The sequence below is a fragment of the Anguilla anguilla genome, chromosome 4, assembly GCF_013347855.1.
Source record: "Anguilla anguilla isolate fAngAng1 chromosome 4, fAngAng1.pri, whole genome shotgun sequence".
NCBI lineage: Eukaryota > Metazoa > Chordata > Actinopteri > Anguilliformes > Anguillidae > Anguilla > Anguilla anguilla.
In genome coordinates this window covers 2,990,416-3,014,730 of record NC_049204.1, presented here as the reverse complement: position 1 = coordinate 3,014,730, position 24,315 = coordinate 2,990,416, and the positions used below count along the sequence as shown (strand labels likewise).

The 24,315-nt window shown below is 46.1% G+C and overlaps 2 protein-coding genes across 8 annotated transcripts; both read right to left on the bottom strand.

Annotated features, from left to right (window-relative positions):
* Positions 1 to 6,615, bottom strand: LOC118225682 (MOB kinase activator 3A). 3 transcript variants are annotated; one of them, XM_035414501.1, is made up of 4 exons: positions 6,365 to 6,615; positions 4,646 to 5,274; positions 1,414 to 1,617; positions 1 to 433 (listed from the first exon to the last, which is right to left on the bottom strand). In XM_035414501.1, the coding sequence occupies exons 2-4, from the start codon at positions 5,057 to 5,059 to the stop codon at positions 404 to 406; spliced, it is 648 nt and encodes a 215-aa protein (XP_035270392.1). In that variant the 5' UTR covers positions 5,060 to 5,274; positions 6,365 to 6,615; the 3' UTR covers positions 1 to 403. The 3 variants fall into 3 exon arrangements, with proteins under 3 accessions (XP_035270392.1, XP_035270390.1, XP_035270391.1); XM_035414499.1 differs by having other exon boundaries at positions 1,414 to 1,616; positions 4,642 to 5,274; positions 6,365 to 6,614; XM_035414500.1 differs by lacking the exon at positions 6,365 to 6,615 and adding an exon at positions 6,274 to 6,293 and having other exon boundaries at positions 1,414 to 1,616; positions 4,642 to 5,274.
* Positions 1 to 22,195, bottom strand: LOC118225681 (MOB kinase activator 3A-like). Of its 5 annotated transcripts, XM_035414495.1 has the most exons (7): positions 21,922 to 22,193; positions 19,792 to 20,437; positions 16,101 to 16,303; positions 14,541 to 14,928; positions 12,374 to 12,576; positions 10,492 to 10,533; positions 1 to 384 (listed from the first exon to the last, which is right to left on the bottom strand). In XM_035414495.1, exons 2-6 carry the CDS (start codon positions 20,210 to 20,212, stop codon positions 10,504 to 10,506), a joined length of 1,245 nt encoding a protein of 414 aa, XP_035270386.1. In that variant the 5' UTR covers positions 20,213 to 20,437; positions 21,922 to 22,193; the 3' UTR covers positions 1 to 384; positions 10,492 to 10,503. The 5 variants fall into 5 exon arrangements, with proteins under 5 accessions (XP_035270386.1, XP_035270388.1, XP_035270385.1 ...); XM_035414497.1 differs by lacking the exon at positions 1 to 384 and having other exon boundaries at positions 9,062 to 10,533; positions 16,101 to 16,304; positions 19,796 to 20,437; positions 21,922 to 22,195; XM_035414494.1 differs by lacking the exon at positions 1 to 384 and having other exon boundaries at positions 9,062 to 10,533.
* Between the last annotated feature and the right edge of the window lie 2,120 nt (positions 22,196 to 24,315).

Below are 24,315 nucleotides of genomic sequence, written 5' to 3'. Positions count from 1 at the left end.
AAAAAAAAAAACGTTCTTTTTAAAAACACATAAATATGTAATATGTAAAAGCCATAATGTTTCACACTGAACAGAAAGGCACAACAAAATATCAACAAAAAAAAAAAACATTTCACCAAAAAAGGAAAGAATGATTGGTGTATGCTGGACACTAATAGAACTTCTCCGCTTCTCCAAAAAAAAAAAACAGTAGAAAATAGGCTGCTTAAAAAGCTCTCCTGCTAAAAAGATCATTACAGTACACGTTTACAAAAATAGATTCTTTCTGATTGCGTTTCCTGTTTCAGTCTTCTCTCCGATCGCGTTTCCTGTTTCAGTCTTCTCTCCCGTGTGGTCCGGCTGTGTTCCTGGAGAGGGGGGGGGAATGTGAAGTTTGGGAATGGGGGGGGGGCGGGTCCATTTCTCAGTGGCACATCCGTGATGTCATCTCTTTCTGCAGGAGAGACACGGGCACAGAAATTTCACCGTGAGCCCGCTGCAGGGAGCAACATCACCATGACGACATCCCAGTGAATTCTGCCCTTCCCCCACCGACATGCTGACACAGGACACCTTTACCCAGAGCCCCCCCCCCCCGAAGTCGAACCCGGGCCCAGGGAGCCACAGGACGTCCCGGCTGTCACTGTGACTCATCACTTAACCCACTGACAGTGGAGTACACGCCTAACTCACCCCACCTGGATCTGAACTGGCTGCTGAAGGTGAAAATGAGAAGTGGTCAGCCTGTGTTTCAGCTGGGCTAAGACGAGTAATCTCTGACTTCAACACACACACCATACACTGCTTTAGGACATAAACACACATCACCACACCACACACACCCTACACTGCTCTCTGACATAAACACACATCACCACACACACCCTACACTGCTCTCTGACTTAAACATACCCGTCCCCACCCAGAGCAGGGCTTATGAACCTGTATTAGTGTGTAAATAACCCTCTGCAGCTGTCTCATGGCTGTGCATTCACTGCAGGAGCAGAGAGCCAGTAAATACAGCTTTACTCTCACAGGAACGTGCCCTGCTGTGATGGAGAGGCCAGGGGTACGAGATGCTGGATGCCCTGCGAATAGCATTCAATATTACCCATAATGCTTTTAAAAACACAGTGTTTTAGAAGCCAGCATCAGTGGGAAACAGACAAACTTACAGTAATGGAATCTCTTTTCCTCTCTCCATCGCTCTCTCTGTCTGTCTATCCTTCCATGCCTCACTCACTCACACACACACACACACACACACACACATGCGCGCACACACACAGTCGCTCACTCACTCACACGCGCACGCACACACTCACTCGCACAGATACACACACACACTCACACACACACAGTTGCTCACTCACTCGCTCACTCGCTCACTCACTCACACACACCCATCCACCCCCCCATCGCTCGCTCGCTCACCAGAGGCTCCAGCTCCTTGTGGTCCGTGAGGTTGAACTCCGTGACGAAGTAGTAGAAGTGCTTGTAGCAGGTGTTGACGTGCGCCTCCGCCCCCATGTGGGACACGCGGTCGAAGTGGTGGATGTAGACGTGCACGAACACGCGGAACAGGCGCGACAGGATCTTTTTGGCCACCTGCATGAAGGTCTTTGGGAAAGGAGTACCTTAAAAAATCAAATCAAATCAAACAACGCCATGAATGAAGGCACAGGACAGCAAGTGCAGTGTGTGCCAAGGAGAAGAAACACACATCCTAATGGAAATATTCACTCAAAAATGCAGCCGATACTCGTAGCAAATGTAGATATGCAATGCCGTGCTTGATGAGATGGTGCTCCTATGACACAGGACAGGGGGTGCGTGCCCAAACCATGCCCTGGGGGGGGGGGTAATTCTGGCCCAGCAGGACTGGCCCATGAAACAAACGGTAATAAAAATCTGAAAAGGTGTAGCGAATGGAAAATTATGGGTTGGACCACCAAGCTCAAAACCTGTGGGTATTCCCCACATTAAGACAAACCACACAAAGGTGGAAACAAGTCCGTCCAGTAAAATACAAAAAGTAAACATACGTCAACGCTCACTCAGCCAATTCAAACATTAATCACTGATACATGTGTGGGCACTCTGGCACGTCAATATAATGATCCCATCCTTCACACTTTACCTTGACAGACAGGGTAACCCAGACACACCCACATTACCCCCGCCTCAAGCTCCCACAGTTCACTGCAAAGGCACTGCCTATGACGTCTAGGGGATTTTGGTGGGATGCTTCACGGGAACTGAGGTACAACATCAAATGGGCAGACTGGTCCTTGCAGAGCACAATGATTTTAAAAATGTAGGATTTATAGCTCACATAAATAACAATCAAGCTGTAGTTTGTTACATTACCACCACAATCAAGCAAAAGTAAGATTTAAGAGACTGAACAGAGCATGGCAAATTCCCTCTTTACCTGCGACTGCTCACTATTTAACCTTTTGAAGAGGTTTTTTAAATTTTTATTTGAAAAGTTTTTTTTCAAAGTTCTAAGTCAGTGTTCTAGAACCCCACTGCTATCAGTCACCAGAAGTGACTGTGACATCAGCGTCAGAACGTTCAGTTAAGAACATTCTAATCACGGATGTGTGACCTCACACCTTAAGAGAGCCATGTCACACATCAGTAAACCCCCTGTGTGAAGCAGTCAGCCGGCCACATGCATAATTAACCAAGGGATCGCTGAATGTCTATATTCCCCAGGCTACTGCTGACAGCACTGACAAATTTAGCCATCATCTCCGTCAGTGGTGATGAAGGTGGCTGGGGGATGTCACAGGTGGGTGGGGCTAAAGTGGACCATGCTCCCATTTTAACCTCAGCCACAGAAACCACCCTCAGCCAACGCCTAATGATGTCACTTCTAGCCTCTGACATCAGGAAAAAAAAACCCGCAGCGATAGCATGAAGAACCCTTTCCCATGTAAAGCTTCAGTGGTAATGCTCGTATTAATAATTCTGTTTTATTTCTGCATGCCTATAGTTACCTTTACTGCTCAAGTGAAACCGTTTACTAAAGGACTCTGACGCATTTACAGTGAAACTCATCTGACTGCTAGGCTCGGCTCCAGAGGTTAGCCAAATGAAAATGAGGACACAAGCTATACTTATTTATACCGCACTGTACAGGCTGTATATGACCCAGTTTCAAAGCCACAGCCTGCCTGCGTCTGGTGCCAGTCAAATACCGGAGTGAGAGAGGGGGCGGAGCCACAAACAGGCCTATGAACGACAGGGGATTTATGCCTCCTGTTGCCGGGTTTTCCATAAGAAGCCTGTACTCCGTGGACTCCGTGTTCATCCAATGAGATTTCATCTCTTCCGGTGACCTGGGTGTGGGCCACGTACACGCTTAGGACGGCCCTATACGTTCACAACCCCTGCAGTGCACTGACTTATTATAGCTGTGGTCATCAACTGCAATTCCATTCAGGAAATGAAACTGAAAAAACAGCCATCGAGTTCAATGATGACACCCCCCCCCCCCCCCCGCCCCAGTTAATGAGCAGCTGAATTTCTCTGGCTCTTTGCCTATGTACTTCACGTGTTTACTTGGATTTGAGTAAGCTTGCCTTTCAACGGTGGAAGTTTGCACTCATCTGCATATGGTTTCACGTTTCGGCAAGTCATTCTTTTTTGAGTGCATTCTGTGCAAGGGGAATTTATTACTGGCTTTCAGGAATTACCCTAAATTATAAGCAATTTAATCACTGCAGAGTCAGCTATATCCTCCTGAGACCTGACAGGGGGGAAAGTTTTTAGTATGTATATACAGACACGCCCCCTACAGGGGACAAAAATTAATGGCCATGTCCAAGGAGGATACCCGGCCCCAAACTGCCTCACGGGAATAAAAATAAAACACTTCCGTGCCTTTGACCTGGCCGGGGAACGGAGAATATCAGCTCACAGATTGTGAAACACACACAGCCAGCTCACGTCACACGACAAGCGCCTCCTGGGAAGCAATGTAAACGCTGCAAAAAACCGCCGAGGCGTAACTGGGGCCCGCGCTAATGTAAACACAGCCTCGCTCTAGAATCGTCCGTTAATCCGCTCGGGAGGAAACTGCGCGCACTTCCACACGCCGTCATTATCTGACCGGGTGATCCGCTAACACAGTTAGGTCGCTGTACCGCCAGTGATCCTTTTTCACGTCACGGATGTAATACTCCGGTCCTAGCGGACTAGCAGCATCTGCAAGTCCTCCGGGCGCCACGCGCTCCACAGGTTATTGTGGCCTCCACTCAAACGGCAGGCAATTTAATCCTCACAAACAAGGCGCGAGGACTCTTTAGCAAATCAACGAATTAAATTAAGCACTGAGGTGCGTAATCGGACAAAGAAACCCAGAGCAGACAGTGCAGCCCTGCAGGACTGGAGTTTGAGACCCCCTGCCTTTCATTGCACATTCTCTCTCTTTCTTCCAGGCCTTTTCTTGAATTTTCTCTTTTCATAATGCATTTTACAAATAATTTTATTGCTTGTCTATAATAATTGGGGGGGGGGGGGGGGGGGGAGGGTGCTCGGTGTCAAATCCTATTCCTGTTTCACTTCGCGTTACTTCTGTGTCGTTTCACGTTCAACAAAGCACGGACAAAGAGGAAAAGGCGCTACATAAACACAAACGGTCGCCATCATTACCGACGTTGGTGGGGAAGATGTCCTCGTTGTTGATCTGCACCTCGATCCAGTCCATCAGCAGGCTCATGTACTTGGGCGCGGGCAGGGCGGTGGGCCTCTTGTACTTGCCGTCGTCCTGCCAGCGGTACTCGTACTTGGGCCCGCCGGACATCACGGGGCAGCTCTGCTCGGTGCAGGAGTCGCTGATGGTGCCGTAGATCAGGTTGATGCGGTTGAAGAAGTCCACCACGTGCACGGCCACCCAGTCGTGGAGGCCCTCGCCGTGCGGCAGCTGCACCGCCTGCTTCAGGTCCAGCCCGGCGTTGAGCGACGCCTGTGCCTTCTTGTGCAGCTCGAAGCGCTGCGTTCCCGGCTCGAACTTCCGCTTGGGCCGAAACGTCCGGTCCTTGTTGAAGACCTGCTTCAGCGCCAGGGACATGGTGGCGGAGGGCGCTGTGCTGAGTGAGAGTGTGTGTGTGTGTGAGTGTTTGTGCACACACGCGCGTTTGTGGGGTTTAACTCTGCTTTAGGAGAAGAACCCTCTCCCCTATACCCCTATCCCTGGTGCTCAGGACAGGATTCGCCTCGATGCGAACAGCTGTTAGTCTTCCTCGAAACACGTACAGCCGTTTACACTTCTAGTGCTCATGGGACCTGTCACGCAGAAAGAGAGAGAGACAGAGTGAGTGTGAGTGAGTGTGTGTGTGTAGGGGGGGGGGGTGTATGTTTACACAAATAATACTGTAACAGCAATGCTGTGCCACATTAGTAAAAGGCATAGTTGTATCATTATGGTGAGACTTAGAGTAGAAGCCGCTAGCCATGTTCTTTATAATACCCTTTTCCTATCACTTGTTACATGTTGCCCCTTCCCTGCACTTCTTGGTAAATTGTATTCGTCCTAATACTGTAGCTTATTCTTCTGCCTAGTTTGGCTTTGCAGATGTCAGACCAGGATAGTGTTCTTTGTTCTCGGCTAGAAATAGCTTTACAAAATAAGTAATTGTACCTTACTGAACCCGTGTTCAGCAGTTGTCTACGATCATGAAAATGCACTTTTTGTACGTCGCTTTGGATAAAAGCGTCTGCTAAATGAATGTAATGTAATGTAATGTAATAATACACGATACAATTTTATCAAAATGAGGACTGCCACTGGTAACATGTTAACTATAGAAAAAAATAATAATTTTGTTCCATGATAAACAAGACTTGAAACCTAAAACGTGTTAGTCCATGTTGGCAATTTATTGATGCCCAAAACATGATCTTAGTTTGAAAACATAAAAAAGAACATGCCAATCATTACTAACCACTGTGTAATTAAGATGACTCATTTCCTTCATTGGCATTGCACTAGCAAACTTGACAAGCGTTAAAGTTCCGGACAGAACACGTGGACATTAAAGTGATAAAACTTTAAATGACGATTGCTACAAGTAGCCTAACGCATCGTTTTGTGACTAAATGCTACATGCTACATGACAGGACAACGGTATCCCCCTATTCCCAAGCCGAATTAAAAGCGAAACAGACATCATGCCATGCAAGCTAATAGCCTACTGACGACAGCGAAAACTTTCAAACGTTTGAAGATAATACACCGCAAAAAAACAATGTAATGTGTTGTGTGCGTTTTAAATTAGTTCTTACATTTTAACCGTAAGATTTTTAAAAAGATCGTTCCAGAAGTCAACATCTTGCTAGCTCGCTGCTACTTTTCCTGTGTAGGCTAGCTACTTACCGACTAAGCTGGTTTCTTGTTCCGCTTAGCAAACTTCAGTATAAATCGTCCAACTCCTTTGGTTACTCGCCGCAAATTTACAGCATCGCCTTATTTCAAAAATATAAAGTAAACAATGCCAACCGCGGTGTGGAATTTCTTTATAACTATAACAATCAGGACTTAATAATACATATTGCCGCTGCACTTTCTTTGCGAAGTCAGACAGAAGGCCCCTCCCTAACCACAGAAAACACTTCCTTTGAAGAAACGTCATGGCACACCGCCCGTGGGTGCACAGACTGCTCGTCTTTGGAGGAAGAAGCAAGCCTATGCAGCCTAATTCAGTCAAGTTTTTTTTTCACAGAAAGTTAAGTAGTTCGTGTAGCCTCGGGCTAATAAAAAATGTGCTGTGTATATATATACCGACGAGCAGCTTTGTGTTAAGATTGAAAAATACGTACTGGTTTAAATGCCACGAACACTGTGGGCTACAGGGTGTAATTTACTTGGTGTACTAGCTAAGTGAAGTAAAATGCCGAATTTGATATTTGTCGAGGTTACGGTCTTGAAGGATCTGAGTGTAAATAGGAATGTAAATATACACGTCCAGTAGGCCTAGGAGTCATTTCATGATGAATAGCCTCGTAATGCGTAAGACTCATCCCACCCCCACCCCCCCCCCCCCCCCCCCCCCCCCCCCCCCCAAAAAAAAAGATTAAGTTTTAATGAGTACATTTGTGCCTAGCACTAGATTATCTTGCAGTAAAAAAACAGCAACATTGGTTAAATTAACGAAAGGCTCCATTTAAACCTTCCCAAATCACATTGTTCCTTTTTAAACAAGCAACAAGCATGCGATATGGGACATGCATTTTCATGCTGTTTGAATCCGATTTGTTATTTAATTGAATTAAATTTGGTTAATTTCTATGAACATGCACACAACCACATGCATGCACAGACACACACACACACACACATACATACATTCATATTGCTATACTTGTGAGGACTTCCCATTGACTTACATTCATTTCGTAACCTCTAGCTCAGGAGGTAAGAGCGGTTGTCTGGCAGTCGGAGGGTTGCCGGTTTGATCCCCCGCCCTGGGCGTGTCGAAGTTTCCCTGTCCCTGAGCAAGACACCTAACCCCTAATTGCTCCCAACGAGCTGATTGGTACCTTGCATGGCAGCCTTTCAACGTTGGTGTGTGCAGTGTGTGTGTGAATGGGTGATGAGAGGCATCAATTGTAATGCGCTTTGGATAAAAGCGCTATATAAATGCAGTCCATTTACCATTTACTCTAACCCTAACCCCAACCACTACATGCCTAACCTTAACCTAATTGTAACCCTAACCCTAACCCTAAGTCCTAACCCTAAAACAGCCTCTTGAACTTGTGGGGACCAGCAAAAGGTCCCCACCTTGCATAATTTTCCTCATCTTTCTATCCTTGTGGGGACATTTGGTTCTCACAAAGATAGTAATACATGCCCACACACACACATTCTCTCTCTCTCTCTCTCTCCCTCTCACACACACACACACACAAACTCAAAAAGAAATAGAGATGCATAAACATTGAAATTAATGGAAATACTTTTATTAAAATTTCAAAAAAATGATACAAGTTCAAATGAACTCAAACAAAAAACTGTTTTCATAGCAGTTGAAAAGTAATAGGTTAATACATCAGTAGTTGTAATAGTTTGATTCATGATGCGCACATAGTTTTTATTTCAGAAAGGCAATTAAATATATATCTGCATGAGAAAAAAACAAATATAAGACACAAAAAGCAGGAAGATTTTGGCTCAGGGTGCTTCTCATGCTGAACTGAATATCCATGTATTTATTAAACCAGCCAAAACCCTGCTACATGGAGTATGGTTGTTAAAACAAGTTCAGGTTTTAGGACTCAGCCTAGGTGTACCTCAAACTATTTAAAAATATCTAAAGGAGCATAACATTTTTAAAAAGGTGCGCTGACTACCTTTTAAGTCATGATAGACTATATTGCTATTGAAGACCAAGCAAAAATACGTTCAAAATATTAAAATTATATAGCCTACTTGGCATCCTACCAGAATCATAACATTTTTACGATAAAGCTGCATTATGCTTCTCGCGTGAAAACTTTGAAGAGACGTTTAAACTTTTAAACCCCCCATGTAGCCTACCAGAAGATTTCTCTTATATAAAAAGTTTGCAGAGAAAGACCGTTCAAAACAAAAAGAATAACACTGGCAGCACACAAGCTTCAGCGGCCGTTTGAGACAGGTGGCTGCGCTGCGACACGGCCATCGTCTCTGCCTCGCAAGTTTGTTATGTGGTTTTGTCGCGACTGATTTTGATTTAGCACATCGAGTGGATCTCAGCCGAAATCACGATGGGTTGCGGGGAACAGTGGCGTAGGTTTCGTTTGAACATCATCTGGGGGGACACGTTAAGCGGGGGGTCTGGGGTCTGGGGTCCCCCCTCCCCCACCACCCAGGAAATTTTGAGCGTCAAACACTTCATTTCCTGCATTCTGGTGAATTCTTATGCACCAACTTGTGCATTTTCTGCATCAATTTATGGTGGAAATAAAAGTCCTCTGCTTCTTTCATGTTTTTATTGGGGGGGGGGGGGAAATGCACGTGTTCTAAATATTGAGGGGGACATGTACCCTGCGTCTCCCCCGAAATCTATATCTATGCCCATGGCGGGGAAAACTTTTCTTTTTTTAGACTCGTAACCCGTAACCAAACAATTAAAAGTGGCTGCTGCACAGTCAGCTGACCTCAGCTGCTTCGTTCGGCCGAGGCCAACTGGCGATTTTAAGGGGATAGCGACAAACCAGCAGATCCTGCAACCCCCCAGGACCGGGCGGGGGTGGGGGGGCGAGGGAGGAGGGTTGAGATACAGTTATTCACAGAGGCGCCCGTAGAGGGCGCTAAAGAGCCCGCCCCGAGAACTGAGGAGGCGTGATCTAGACCCCGAGCGGGTCTGCAGAGGCAGCGGCGGCTCCAGGCTTCTCCTCCGGGGGCGTCTTCTTGGAGGTGGAGTAGTAGTAGGCCCGCATCCTCTCCTCCACCTTGGCGAAATTCGGTCGTTCCTCGTGACTGAAGAAAGAAGGGACAACCAGGTCACTGACTCACCGCTCGCCCGCGTAACTCCCCCTGATAACTGCTTATTAATAACAACAACAGCAATAACAACAACACCGAGCGTAACTCCCCGTGATAACTGCTTATTAATAACAACAACAGCAATAACAACAACACCAATAATAATTTATATTATTATAATTATTCTTTTTAATTACAAACCGTACAGAGTTCCTTTTATACAATTACACAGACAAGCAGTTCAGAGTTTTACAATGGAACAGACATATATGTTGTGAAAAGTTAAACTTACATATTAAAATAGGGATAAAATACATACAAAATCCAAAATATATACAAAACCAACCCTCAATTACAGGTGAAACAATATTAACTTGTGACTACTGAGACTCTAGATGACCTATATTCTTGAATCTTGACCCCAGATTATCTATCTCTAGAGCCTCTGGAAAAGTTTGTTGCATAACCTGTAAGGAGAAGGAATGGCAATAACCTGGTTAGGATGGCAAGCATCATTTATCATTTATAAAGGCTAGCTTTGCTTGAGTATGTTTGCCCTGATTGGGTGATGCTGGGTTAAGGTTCAGGAGCGAAACCTTAAATCAGTTGTAGCAGGCGTGTGAATCTCAAGAGTGCTTTTTAAAAACATTCTTTTTAAAAACATATTTCTTTTTTAAAAAAATATGTAAAAGTCATAATGCTTCACACTGAACAGAAAGGCCCAACAAAATATCAAAGAAACATTTCACCACAAAAAAAAAGAAAAGAATGATTGCAGTATGCTGGGCACTAATAGAACTTCTCCGCTTCTCAAACACAGTAGAAAATAGGCTGCTTAAAAAGCTCTCCTGCTAAAAAGATTATTACACATTTAGTACACGTTTACAAAAATAGATTCTCTCCGATTGCGTTTCCTGTTTCAGTCTTCTCTCCGATTGCGTTTCCTGTTTCAGTCTTCTCTCCCGTGTGGTCCGGCTGTGTTCCTGGAGGGGGGCGGGAATGTGAAGTTTGGGAATGGGGGGGGGGGGGGGGGGCGGGTCCATTTCTCAGTGGCACATCCGTGATGTCATCTCTTTCTGCAGGAGAGACACGGGCACAGAAATTTCACCATGAGCCCGCAGCAGGGAGCAACATCACCATGACGACATCCCAGTGAATTCTGTCCTGTTCCCACCGACATGCTGACACAGGGCACCTTTACCCAGAGGGGCCCCCCGAGTCGAACCCGGGCCCAGGGAGCCACAGGACGTCCCGGCTGTCACTGTGACTCATCACTTAACCCACTGACTGCAGCAGAGGAGTACACACCTAACTCACCCCACCTGGATCTGAACTGGCTGCCGATTTTAAGGTGAAAATGAGAAGTGGTTAGCCTGTGTTTCAGCTGGGCTAAGACGAGTAATCTCTGACTTCAACACACACACCATACACTGCTTTAGGACATAAACACACATCACCACACACACCCTACACTGCTTTAGGACATAAACACACCTCACCACACACACCCTACACTGCTTTAGGACATAAACACACATCACCACACACACCCTACACTGCTTTAGGACATAAACACACATCACCATACACACCCTACACGGCTCTCTGACTTAAACACACATCACCACACACACCCTACACTGCCCTCTGACATAAACACACATCACCACACCACACACACCCTCCACTGCTCTCTGACATAAACACACATCACCACACACACCCTACACTGCTCTCTGACTTAAACACACACACATCACCACACACACCCTACACTGCTCTCTGACATAAACACACATCACCACACACACCCTACACTGCTTTAGGACATAAACACACATCACCATACACACCCTACACGGCTCTCTGACTTAAACACACATCACCACACACACCCTACACTGCCCTCTGACATAAACACACATCACCACACCACACACACCCTCCACTGCTCTCTGACATAAACACACATCACCACACACACCCTACACTGCTCTCTGACTTAAACACACACACATCACCACACACACCCTACACTGCTCTCTGACATAAACACACATCACCACACACACCCTACACTGCCCTCTGACATAAACACACATCACCACACACACCCTACACTGCTCTCTGACATAAACACACACACATCACCACACACACTCTACACTGCTCTCTGACATAAACAGACACACATTGCCACACACACCCTACACTGCTCTCTGACATAAACACAAACACATCACCACACACACCCTACACTGCCCTCTGACATAAACACACATCACCACACACACCCTACACTGCTCTCTGACATAAACACACATCACCACACACACCCTACACTGCTCTCTGACTTAAACACACACATCACCACACACACCCTACACTGCTCTCTGACTTAGACACACATCACCACACACCCTACACTGCCCTCTGACATAAACACACACACATTGCCACACCCTACACTGCTCTCTGACATAAACACACATCACCACACACACCCTACACTGCTCTCTGACATAAACATACCCGTCCCCACCCAGAGCAGGGCTTATGAACCTGTATTAGTGTGTAAATAACCCTCTGCAGCTGTCTCATGGCTGTGCATTCACTGCAGGAGCAGAGAGCCAGTAAATACAGCTTTACTCTCACAGGAACGTGCCCTGCTGTGATGGAGAGGCCAGGGGTGCCCAAAGAATAGCATTCAATATTACTCATAATGCTTTTAAAAACAGTAAGTGTTTTTAATTATGAAGCCAGCATCAGTGGAAAACAGACAAACTTACAGAAATGTAATCCCTTATCCTCTCTCCATCCCTCTCTCTGTCCATCTATCCCTCACTCACTCACTAACACACACCCATCCACCCACCCTGCCCCCCACCCCCCTCGCTCGCTCGCTCGCTCACTCACCAGAGGCTTCAGCTGTTTGTGGTTCATGAGGTTGAACTCCGTGACGAAGTAGTAGAAGTGCTTGTAGCAGGTGTTGACGTGCGCCTCCGCCCCCATCTGGGACACGCTGTCGAAGTGGTGGATGTAGACGTGCGCGAACACGCGAAACAGGCGCGACAGGATCTTTTTGGCCACCTGCATGAAGGTCTTGGGGAAAGGAGTACCTTAAAAAATAAAATCAAATCACACAACGCCATGAATGAAGGCACAGAACAGCAAGTGCAGTGTGTGCCAAGGGAAGAAACACACATCCTAATGGAAATATTCACTCAAAAATTCAGCCGATACTCGGAGCAAATGTAGATATGCAATGCCCTGCTTGATGAGATGGTGCTCTTCAGGCACCGGCCAGGGGGTGCGTGCCCAAACCATGCCCTGGGGTGCGGGGAGGGGGGGGGGTAATTCTGGCCCAGCAAGGTGCTGGACTGGCCATTGAAACAAACGGTAATAAAAACCTGAAAAGGTGTAGCGAATGGAAAATTATGGGTTGGATCATCAAGCTCAAAACTTTGGGTATTCCCCACATTAAGACAAACCACACAAAGGTCTGTCCAGAAAAATACCAAAAGTAAACACATCGTTCACTCAGCCAATTCAAACATGAATCAGTGACATGTGTGGGCACTTATAATGGTCCCATCCTTCACACTTCACCTTGAAAGACAGGTTACCCAGGCACACCCACATTACCCCTGCCTCAAGCTCCCACAGTTCCTCAAGCAAAGGCACTGCTTATGATGTCTAGGGGATTTTGGAGAGATGCTTTATGGGAACTGAAGTACAACATCAAATGGCCAGACTGGTCCAATGCAGAGCACAACGAGTTTAAAAATGTAGGATTTATAACTCACATAAATAACCATCAAGCCGTGGTTTGTTACAGGGTTTTCCCTAACATAGAAAGGCTTAGGCGCAGCGCCTAAGTGATTTTGCGAAGCGCCTTAAGCCGAATGAACGTAAAAAACCATTTAGGCGACATATCAGAATGAATGTAAAAACAACGGTGATGCGCTGACAAGAAACAAAAAAACAGAGAGGTGGCTTTATGGTTTTAAATAGAAGTGGGTGACTGGTGAGCGCTCAAGCTGGCAGTATACTCCGTAAGAAGAAAGAACTTCAGGATTGAGAACCACCGGCGAACATATCCACGAACACTGTTGTCGGTATACTCAGTGAGAACACCGCACCGTTTAAAGTCACTCCACGCCGCCGGGGCGTGAATAATTACGAATAATAACGAGGCAGCTATTAACCGGGTCTGGAATCTCAACCAGACCTCAGTCTCGCGGCTACGCCAGATCACAAAACAAAAAGTTTAAAGTGGCTTTAGTTTGTGTAGCTATGCAAAAGAAGAAAAAAAGGCGAAGATGGTACGTTCGCCCTCTAAATCAGAGTAGGACGGAGAATGTAGAGTTTTGTCTGTACATTCGGCAAATGCGAGTTTAGACGAGGGGGTCCACTTTCTCTTATTTCCGAATGTGTGCTAAGCGTTTTGATGACTTGCTGAAACGAGTAGCACCATTCATCAAACATGCGGGAACTCACAGAATTCCCATCTCTGCAGAAGAGAGATTGGCGTTGACTCTCCGTACAATAGCATGCGAATTCAGCCCTCTGAACTCTCAACCGTGACGTAAGACTCCGGTCCTGACGGACGAGCAGCATCTGCAACTTAAACTCTGCAAGTCCTCCGGGCGCCACGCGCTCCACAGGTTATTGTGGCTTCCACTCAAACGGCAGTCAGTTTAAGCCTCGCAAACAAGGCGCGAGGACTCTTTAGCAAATCAACGACTTAAATTAAGCACTGAGGTGCGTAATCAGACAAAGAAACCCAGGGCAGACAGTGCAGCCCTGCAGGACTGGAGTTTGAGACCCCCTGTCTTTCATTACACATTCTCTCTCTTTCTTCCAGGCCTTTTATTGAATTTTTTCTTTTCATAATGCATTTTACAAATCATTTTATTGTTTTTCCTCACCAACTTGTCTATAATAATGGGGGGGGGGGAAGTGCTCGGTGTCAAATCCTATTCCTGTTTCACTTTGCGTTACCTGTGTGTTGCTGCACCTTCACAAAGCACAGACAAAGAGGAAAAGGCGCTACATAAACACAAACGGTCGCCATCATTACCGACGTTGGCGGGGAAGATGTCCTTGTTGTTCATCTGCACCTCGATCCAGTCCATCAGCAGGCTCATGTACTTGGGCGCGGGCAGGGCGGTGTACTTGCCGTCGTCCTGCCAGTGGTACTCGTACTTGGGCCCGCCGGACATCACGGGGCAGCTTTGCTCGGTGCAGGAGTCGCTGATGATGCCGTAGATCAGGTTGATGCCGTTGAAGAAGTGCACCACGTGCACGGCCACCCAGTCCTGGAGCCCCTCGCCGTGCGGCAGCTGCACCGCCTGCTTCAGGTCCAGCCCGGCGTTGAGCGACGCCTGCGCCTTCTTGTGCAGCTCGAAGCGCTGCGTTCCCGGCTCGAACTTCCGCTTGGGCCGAAACGTCCGGTCCTTGTTGAAGACCTGTTTCAGCGCCAGGGACATGGTGGCGGAGGGCGCTGTGCTGAGTGTGTGTGAGTGAGTGTGTGTGTGTGTGAGCGCGCGTGCGTTTGTGGGGTTTAACTCTGCTTTAGGCAAAGAACTCATCACTTAACCCACTGACTGTAGCAGAGGAGTACACACCTAACTCACCCCACCTGGATCTGAACTGGCTGCCGATTTTAAGGTGAAAATGAGAAGTGGTCAGCCTGTGTTCCTGCAGGGCTAAGACCAGGGATCTCTGACTTCAACACACACACCATACACTGCTTTAGAACATAAACACACATCACCACACGCACCCTACACTGCTCTCTGACTTAAACACACACACATCACCACACACACCCTACACTGCTCTCTGACATAAACACACATCACCACACACACCCTACACTACTCTCTGACATAAACACACATCACCACACACACCCTACACTGCTCTCTGACATAAACAGACACACATCACCACACACACCCTACACTGCCCTCTGACATAAACACACACACATCACTACACACACCCTACACTGCCCTCTGACATAAACACACACACATTGCCACACCCTACACTGCTCTCTGACATAAACACACACATCACCACACACACCATACACTGCTCTCTGACATAAACACACTTCACCACACACACCCTACACTGCTCTCTGACTTAAACACACATCACCACACACACCCTACACTGCTCTCTGACATAAACACACATCACCACACACACCCTACACTGCTCTCTGACATAAACACACATCACCACACACACCCTACACTGCTCTCTGACATAAACATACCCGTCCCCACCCAGAGCAGGGCTTATGAACCTGTATTAGTGTGTAAATAACCCTCTGCAGCTGTCTCATGGCTGTGCATTCACTGCAGGAGCAGAGAGCCAGTAAATACAGCTTTACTGTCACAGGAACGTGCCCTGCTGTGATGGAGAGGCCAGGGGTACGAGATTCTGGATGCCCTGCGAATAGCATTCAATATTACCCATAATGCTTTTAAAAACAGTAAGTGTTTTTAATTATGAAGCCAGCATCAGTGGGAAACAGACAAACTTACAGAAATGTAATCCCTTATCATCTCTCCATCCCTCTCTCTGTCCATCTATCCCTCACTCACTCACTCGCTTGCTCACTCACCAGAGGCTCCAGCTCCTTGTGGTCCATGAGGTTGAACTCCGTGACGAAGTAGTAGAAGGACTTGTAGTAGGTTTTGACGTGCGCCTCCGCCCCCATCTGGGACACGCGGTCGAAGTGGTGGAAGTAGACGTGCGCGAACACGCGGAACAGGCGCGACAGGATCTTTTTGGCCACCTGCATGAAGGTCTTGGGGAAAGGAGTACCTTAAAAAATAAAATCAAATAACACCATGAATGAAGGCACAGAACAGCAAGTACAGTGTGTGCCAAAGGAAGAAACACACAGACATCTTAATGGAAATATTCACTCAAAAATTCAGCCGACACTCGGAGCAAAAGGGGCTAATGCCCTGCTTGATGAGATGGTGCTCTTCAGGCACCGGCCAGGGGGTGCGTGCCCAAATCATGCCCTGGGGTGGGGGGATGGGGGGGGTAATTCTGGCCCAACAAGGTGCTGGACTGGCCATTGAAACAAACGGTAATAAAAACCTGAAAAGGTGTAGCGAATGGAAAATTATGGGTTGGATCATCAAGCTCAAAACTTTGGGTATTCCCCACATTAAGACAAACCACACAAAGGTCTGTCCAGAAAAATACCAAAAGTAAACACATCGTTCACTCAGCCAATTCAAACATGAATCAGTGACATGTGTGGGCACTTATAATGGTCCCATCCTTCACACTTCACTTTGAAAGACAGGTTACCCAGGCACACCCACATTACCCCTGCCTCAAGCTCCCACAGTTCCTCAAGCAAAGGCACTGCTTATGACGTCTAGGGGATTTTGGAGAGATGCTTTATGGGAACTGAAGTACAACATCAAATGGCCAGACTGGTCCAATGCAGAGCACAACGAGTTTAAAAATGTAGGATTTATAACTCGCATAAATAACCATCAAGCCGTGGTTTGTTACATTACAGGGGTTTCCCTACCATAGAAAGGCTAGGGCGCAGCGCCTAAGTGATTTTGCGAAGCGCCTTAAGCCGAATGAATGTAAAAAACCATTTAGGCGACATATCAGAATGAGTGCAAAAACAACGGTGATGCGCTGACAAGAAACAAAAAAATGGAGAGGTGGCTTTATGGTTTTAAACACTCCGCGCTATGATGGCATTATAAATAGAAGTGGGTGACTGATGAGCGTTTTTATGTTTTTATGCATGGTAGGTGTTATGTGTTCCTGGTTATTATTTCTGCGGAAATTAGTTTTGTAATAATTTATCTTTTGTCCAGTAGGAGTCGCTCTCTCCGCGGGCTGAAGCGGGTGTGCGCACAGGCGTGTGCACTGGTCAGGTCCGGGTGCAGACTGCCGTAATTGACTCCCCCATAAAAAATGGCGATTCGGGACGTCTCGCTCTCTCTCATTGTTCGACTACCAAGCAGCGACTACCGACTCTCATTCTTTGTTATTGTAGAGACGCTACAAGCAGCGACTACTGTGTCTTGTCTTGTTTTGTCTAACAGTCAACATTGTTCTTTGTCAAAAAATCACATTGCATACTTCATAGACCGTGTGGTAAGGTTTTCTTTTGCACCTTTTTATTGTAGTCAGTCAGGGTAGGGTAGCAGCGGACCGGAAGACTCACTTCCCCCTTTCTCACCTTTAATTTGATCTTTCCCTTGTCCCATCCTCCCCGGTAGTGAGGGTAGAACTTATGTACATTTAGACAGTGAGTGTTAGGTTAGATCTGCTGGCTCTGTCCTGTCTACCTGTTTGTTTGTGGGTGTTTGTATTGTATTAGGTTATTGGGTTTTGTAATAAATATATCCTTTGTATTCTGGCAAACGTTGTGGTGTTTTTAAATGTGTTTGGCTATGGGCTGACAGCCGGTTACTGAAACTCGGCAGTCTTGGGACGTAACATGTTTTTGGATTTGATTGTTTGCGTGCCATTTATTTTTTTCCGTGCAATAGCTTTTGTTCGTTCTGCTGTTTCTGTGGCTTTAAATGCCTTGTCTGATACAATGAATCACAGCCAAAGATCCGTGTACCTTCGTATCTGCTGGTACCTTGTACTGATACTTTGTTGCACCACATTGAGTAGTCGCTTTTGTATGGTGCGCTTCTGTGTTATTCGTGCCGTTTGACCTTTTTGAGTTTGTCTCTGTGGGTATTTTTCTCTGCTCAACGCATCTTTAACCACGTCTAAATTTGACTTGGCGGATTTTGTAGCAAATCCTAGGCAGCCAGTTCTCAACCGGCTGAATAAGGAGGAGCTGCTGAGCGTAGCCGCCCACTATTCTTTGGATGTCTGTGGTGATGTCACAAAGAAAGAGATTCTTGCAAGAGTCACTGAGGTTTTGTCCACCCAAGGTTTATTTGGTGAGGCTATTTTAAAATCTCAGTCCGTCTCTTATGAAGAGAGGTCTGATGGTGGTCGTAGTCGCGAGTACGGCTCAAGCTGGCAGTATACTCCGTAAGAAGAAAGAACTTCAGGATTGAGAACCACCGGCGAACATATCCACGAACACTGTTGTCGGTATACTCAGTGAGAACACCGCACCGTTTGAAGTCACTCCACGCCGCCGGGGCGTGAATAATTACGAATAATAACGAGGCAGCTATTAACCGGGTCTGGAATCTCAACCAGACCTCAGTCTCACGGCTACGCCAGATCACAAAACAAAAAGTTTAAAGTGGCTTTAGTTGCAGGGGTCTGGTGGCAGATGCCGGTAGTCCAGCCAGAAGAGAGTTGCAGTAGTCCAGGCGGGATAGAACCATTGCTTGGACCAGGAGCTGGGTTGAGTAGGTGGTGAGAAAGGGGCGGATTCTGCGGATGTTATACAGGACAGATCTGTATGCCCGGCTTACTGCTGCGATGTTCTTGGAGAGGGACAGCCTGTTGTCCATCACCACTCCGAGATTCTTGGCACAGGGTGATGATGTCACTAAGGTGTCCCCTAGGGAAATGGAAAAGTCGAGGAGGGGAGAGGATAGAGCAGGAATAAAGATTAGCTCCGTCTTTCCCGGGTTGAGCTTCAGGTGGTGATTGTCCATCCAGCTCTGTATGTCCCTCAGGCAAGCGGAGATGCGGGCAGGGACCTGTGTGTCCGATGGGGAGAAGGAGAGAAAGAGTTGCGTGTCGACGGCATAGGAGTGATAGGACAAGCCATGGGCAGATATTACAGGGCCAAGGGATTTGGTGTACAAGGAGAAGAGAAGGGGACCGAGGACTGAGCCCTGGGGAACTCCGGTGGCGAGGGGACGGGGTGGTGATACCTTACCCGCCCAGGCAACCTGGAAGGAACGGTCAGAGAGGTAAGACTCAATCCAGTCAAGGACTGTGCCGCAGATCCCTGATGCTGCCAGGGAGGACAGGAGGATAGAGTGCTCCACAGTGTCAAATGCAGCGGAGAGGTCTAGAAGAATCAGGACAGAGGAGAGGGAGGCTGCTCGTGCGGCATGGAGTGACTCACTGACCGAGAGGAGTGCAGTCTCAGTCGAGTGGCCAGGCCTGAAGCCAGACTGGTGGGGATCAAGCAGGTTGTTGTGAGAGAAGAAAGCAGAGAGTTGGTTAGATGCAGCACGTTCAAGTGTTTTGGATAGGAAAGGGAGGAGAGATACCGGGCGGTAGTTTTGAATGACTGAAGGATCTAGTGTGGGTTTCTTCAGCATCGAAGTGCTGCACCTTCACAAAGCACAGACAAAGAGGAAAGGCGCTACATCAACATAAACGGTCGCCATCATTACCGACGTTGGTGGGGAAGATGTCCTTGTTGTTCATCTGCACCTCGATCCAGTCCATCAGCAGGCTCATGTACTTGGGCGCGGGCAGGGCGGTGGGCTTCTTGTACTTGCCGTCGTCCTGCCAGCGGTACTCATACTTGGGCCCGCCGGACATCACGGGGCAGCTCTGCTCGGTGCAGGAGTCGCTGATGTTGCCATAGATCAGGTTGATGCGGTTGAAGAAGTGCACCACGTGCACGGCCACCCAGTCGTGAAGGCCCTCGCCGTGCGGCAGCTGCACCGCCTGCTTGAAGTCCAGCATGACGTCGAGCGACGACGCCTTCAGCACCTCGTACAGATCGAAGTGCTGCGTTCCCCGCTCAAACTTCCGCACGGGCCGAAACGTCCGGTCCTTGTTGAAGACCTGCTTCAGCACCAGGGACATGGTGGCGGAGGGCGCAGTGCTGAGTGTGTGTGTGTGTGTGTGTGTGTGTGTGTGAGCGCGCGCGTGCGCGCGCACGTTTGTGGGGCTTAACTCTGCTTTAGGCGAAGAACCCTTTCCCCTATACCCCTATCCCTGGTGCTCAGGACAGGATTCACCTTGATGCAAACAGCTGTTAGTCTTCCTCGAAACACGTACAGCCGTTTACACTTCTAGTGCTCATGGGACCTGTTACACAGAAAGAGAGAGAGACATAGTGAGTGTGTGTGTGTGTGTGGGGGGGGGGGGGGTGTATGTTTACACAAATAATACTGTAACAGCAATGCTGTGCCACATTAGTAAGGCATAGTTGTATCATTATGGTGAGACTCACAGTAGAAGCCACTAGCCATGTTCTTTGTAATACACAATACAATTTTTTCAATATGAGGACTGCCACTGGTAACATGTTAACTATAGAAAAAATAATAATTTTGTTCCATGATAAACAAGACTTGAAACCTAAAACGTGTTAGTCCATGTTGGCAATTTATTGATGCCCAAAATATGACCTTAGTTTGAAAACATAAAAAAGAACATGCCAATCATTACTAACCACTGTGTCATTGCACTAGGAAACTGGACAAGAGTTAAAGTTCCGGACAGAACACGTGGACATTAAAGTGATAAAACTTCAAATGACGATTGGTACAAGTAGCCTAATGCAGTGGTTTTCAACCCTGGTCCTGGGGGCACACTGTGTATGCTGGTTCTCGTTCCAAACACAGTTCCAATTTCAGAATTTTAACAAGCTGTTAATTTTTCTTAATTAGGTGTTTTTCATGTTAAAAGGAATTATTTTAAAGTGATTGCAAACGATCACTTAAAAAGAGGTAACATTTTTAACAGATCAAATTAACAAGGGGAATTAATAGGCTCCTAATTAGGTTGCTGAATACATGTGTTTAAGTGCTTTAAGCGCATATTTCCCTTAAACTAATTAGCACAATACAGGTTTGACTCGTTATCATGTTCTTTGTTTTCGAATTCGTTATCTATCAAATGATTAGATTTAGTGGCCAGGTGTCCACACTTTCCCCAATTAGGAACCTGTTGATTTGCCTCAGTCTTTATTTTGATTAGTTAAAAAGTTTTTTAACTTCTTTACGTAATCGTCTGCAATATAGCACAATGTGAATGTGGGACTCTTATTCTTTATGGCATGCATAGCTATTTTTGACACAAGGTGGCTTAAGTGGGCAAATAATCCCTCTGACACGAGAAGCACCTAATTAAGGAAAAATAATAGCTTGTTAAAATTCTGAGATCGCAACTGTGGTTGGAACGAAAACCAGCATACACCGTGTGCCCCCAGGACCAGGGTTGAAAACCACTGGCCTAATGCATCGTATTTGTGTCTGTTTAAACCAGAGACTGTAAAAAATAAAACAGACGAAACGCTACATGCTACATGACAGGACAGCAGTATCCCCATACTCCCAAGACGAATTAAAAGCGAAACCAACATCATGCCATGCAAGCTGATAGCCTACTGACGACAGCGAAAACTTTCAAACGTTTGAAGATAATACACCGTAAAAAACAATGTAATGTGGTGTATGCGTTTTAAATTAGTGCTTACATTTTAACCGTAAGATTTTTAAAAACATTGTTCCAGAAGTCAACATCTTGCTAGCTCGCTGCTACTTTTCCTGTGTAGGCTAGCTACTTACCGACTAAGCTGGTTTCTTGTTCCGCTTAGCAAACTTAAGTATAAATCGTCCACCTCCTTTGGTTACTCGCCGCAAATTTACAACATCGTCTTATTTCAAAAATATAAAGTAAACAATGCCAACCGCGGTGTGGAATTTCTTTATAACTATAACAATCAGGACTTAATAATACATATTGCCGCTGCACTTTCTTTGCGAAGTCAGATAGAAGACCCCTCCCTAACCACATAAAACACTTCCTTTGAAGAAACGTCATGGCACACCGCCCGCGGGTGCACGGACTGCTCGTCTTTGGAGGAAGAGGCAAGCCTATGCAGCCTAATTCAGTCAATTTTTTTTGTTCACAGAAAGTTAAGTAGTTCGTGTATCCTCGTGCTAATAAAAAATGTGCTGTGTATATATATATATATATACCGACGAGCAGCTTTGTGTTAAGATTGAAAAATACGTACTGGTTTAAATGCCACGAACACTGTGTGGGCTACACGGTGATGTAATTTACTTGATGTACTAGCTAAGTGAAGTAAAATGCCGAATTTGATATTTGTCGAGGTTACGGTCCTGAAGGATCTGACTGTAAATAGAAATGTAAATATACACGTCCAGTAGGCCTAGGAGTCATTTCATGATGCACAGCCTCGTAATGCGTAAGACTCATCCCCCCCCCCCCCCCCCCCCCCCCCAAATAAAGTTTTAACGAAAGGCTCCATTTAAACCTTCCCAAATCACATTGTTCCTTTTTAAACAAGCAATCTCTGAAACAAGCATGCGATATGGATATATTTCATGTTGTTTGAATCCGGTTTGTTATTTAATTGAATTAAATTTGGCTAATTTCTATGAACATGCACACAACCACATGCATGCACAGACACACACACACACATGCATTCGTATTGCTATACTTGTGAGGACTTCCCATTGACTTACATTCCTTTCGTAACCTCTAGCTCAGGAGGTAAGAGCGGTTGTCTGGCAGTCGGAGGGTTGCCAGTTTGATCCCCCGCCCTGGGCGTGTCGAAGTGTCCCTGTCCCTGAGCAAGACACCTAACTCCTAATTGCTCCCAATGAGCTGATTGGTACCTTGCATGGCAGCCTTTCAACGTTGGTGTGTGCAGTGTGTGTGTGAATGGGTGATGAGAGGCATCAATTGTAATGCGCTTTGGATAAAAGCGCTATATAAATGCAGTCCATTTACCATTTACTCTAACCCTAACCCAACCACTACATGCCTAACCTTAACCTAATTGTAACCCTAAGTCCTTTCTCTCTCTCTCCCTCTCACACACACACACACACACACACACAAACTCAAAAAAAAATAGAGATGCATAAACATTGAAATTAATGGAAATACTTTTATTAAAATTTCAAAAAAATGATACAAGTTCAAATGAACTCAAACAAAAAACTGTTTTCATAGCAGTTGAAAAGTAATAGGTTAATACATCAGTAGTTGTAATAGTTTGATTCATGATGCGCACATAGTTTTTATTTCAGAAAGGCAATTAAATATATATCTGCATGAGAAAAAAACAAATATAAGACACAAAAAGCAGGAAGATTTTGGCTCAGGGTGCTTCCCATGCTGAACTGAATATCCATGTATCTATTAAACCAGCCAAAACCCTGCTACATGGAGTATGGTTGTTAAAACAAGTTCAGGTTTCAGGACTTTAGCCTAGGTGTACCTCAAACTATTTTAAAATATCTAAAGGAGCATAACATTTTTAAAAAGGTGCGCTGACTACCTTTTAAGACACGATAGACTATATTGCTATTGAAGACCAAGCAAAAATACCTTCAAAATATTAAAATTATATAGCCTACTTGGCATCCTACCAGAATCATAACATTTTTACGATAAAGCTGCATTATGCTTCTCGCGTGAAAACTTTGAAGAGACGTTTAAACTTTTAAACCTCCTTGTAGCCTACCAGAAGATTTCTCTTATATCAAAAGTTTGCAGAGAAAGACCATTCAAAACAGAAACAATAACACTGGCAGCACACAAGCTTCAGCGGCTGTTTGAGACCGGTGGCTACGCTGAGACACGGCCATCGTCCCTGCCTCGCAAGTCTGTTACGCTGTTTTGTCGCGACTGATTTTGATTTAGCACATCGAGTGGATCTCAGCCGAAATCACGATGGGTTGAGGGGAACAGTGGCGTAGGTTTCGTTTGAACATTTGGGGGGACACGTTAAGCGGGGGGTCTGGGGTCTGGGGTCCCCCCTCCCCCACCACCCAGGAAATTTTGAGCGTCAAACACTTCATTTCCTGCATTCTGGTGAATTTTTATGCACCAATTTGTGCATTTTCTGCATCAATTTATGGTGGAAATAAAAGTCCTCTGCTTCTTTCATGTTTTTATTGGGGGGCAAATGCACGTGTTCT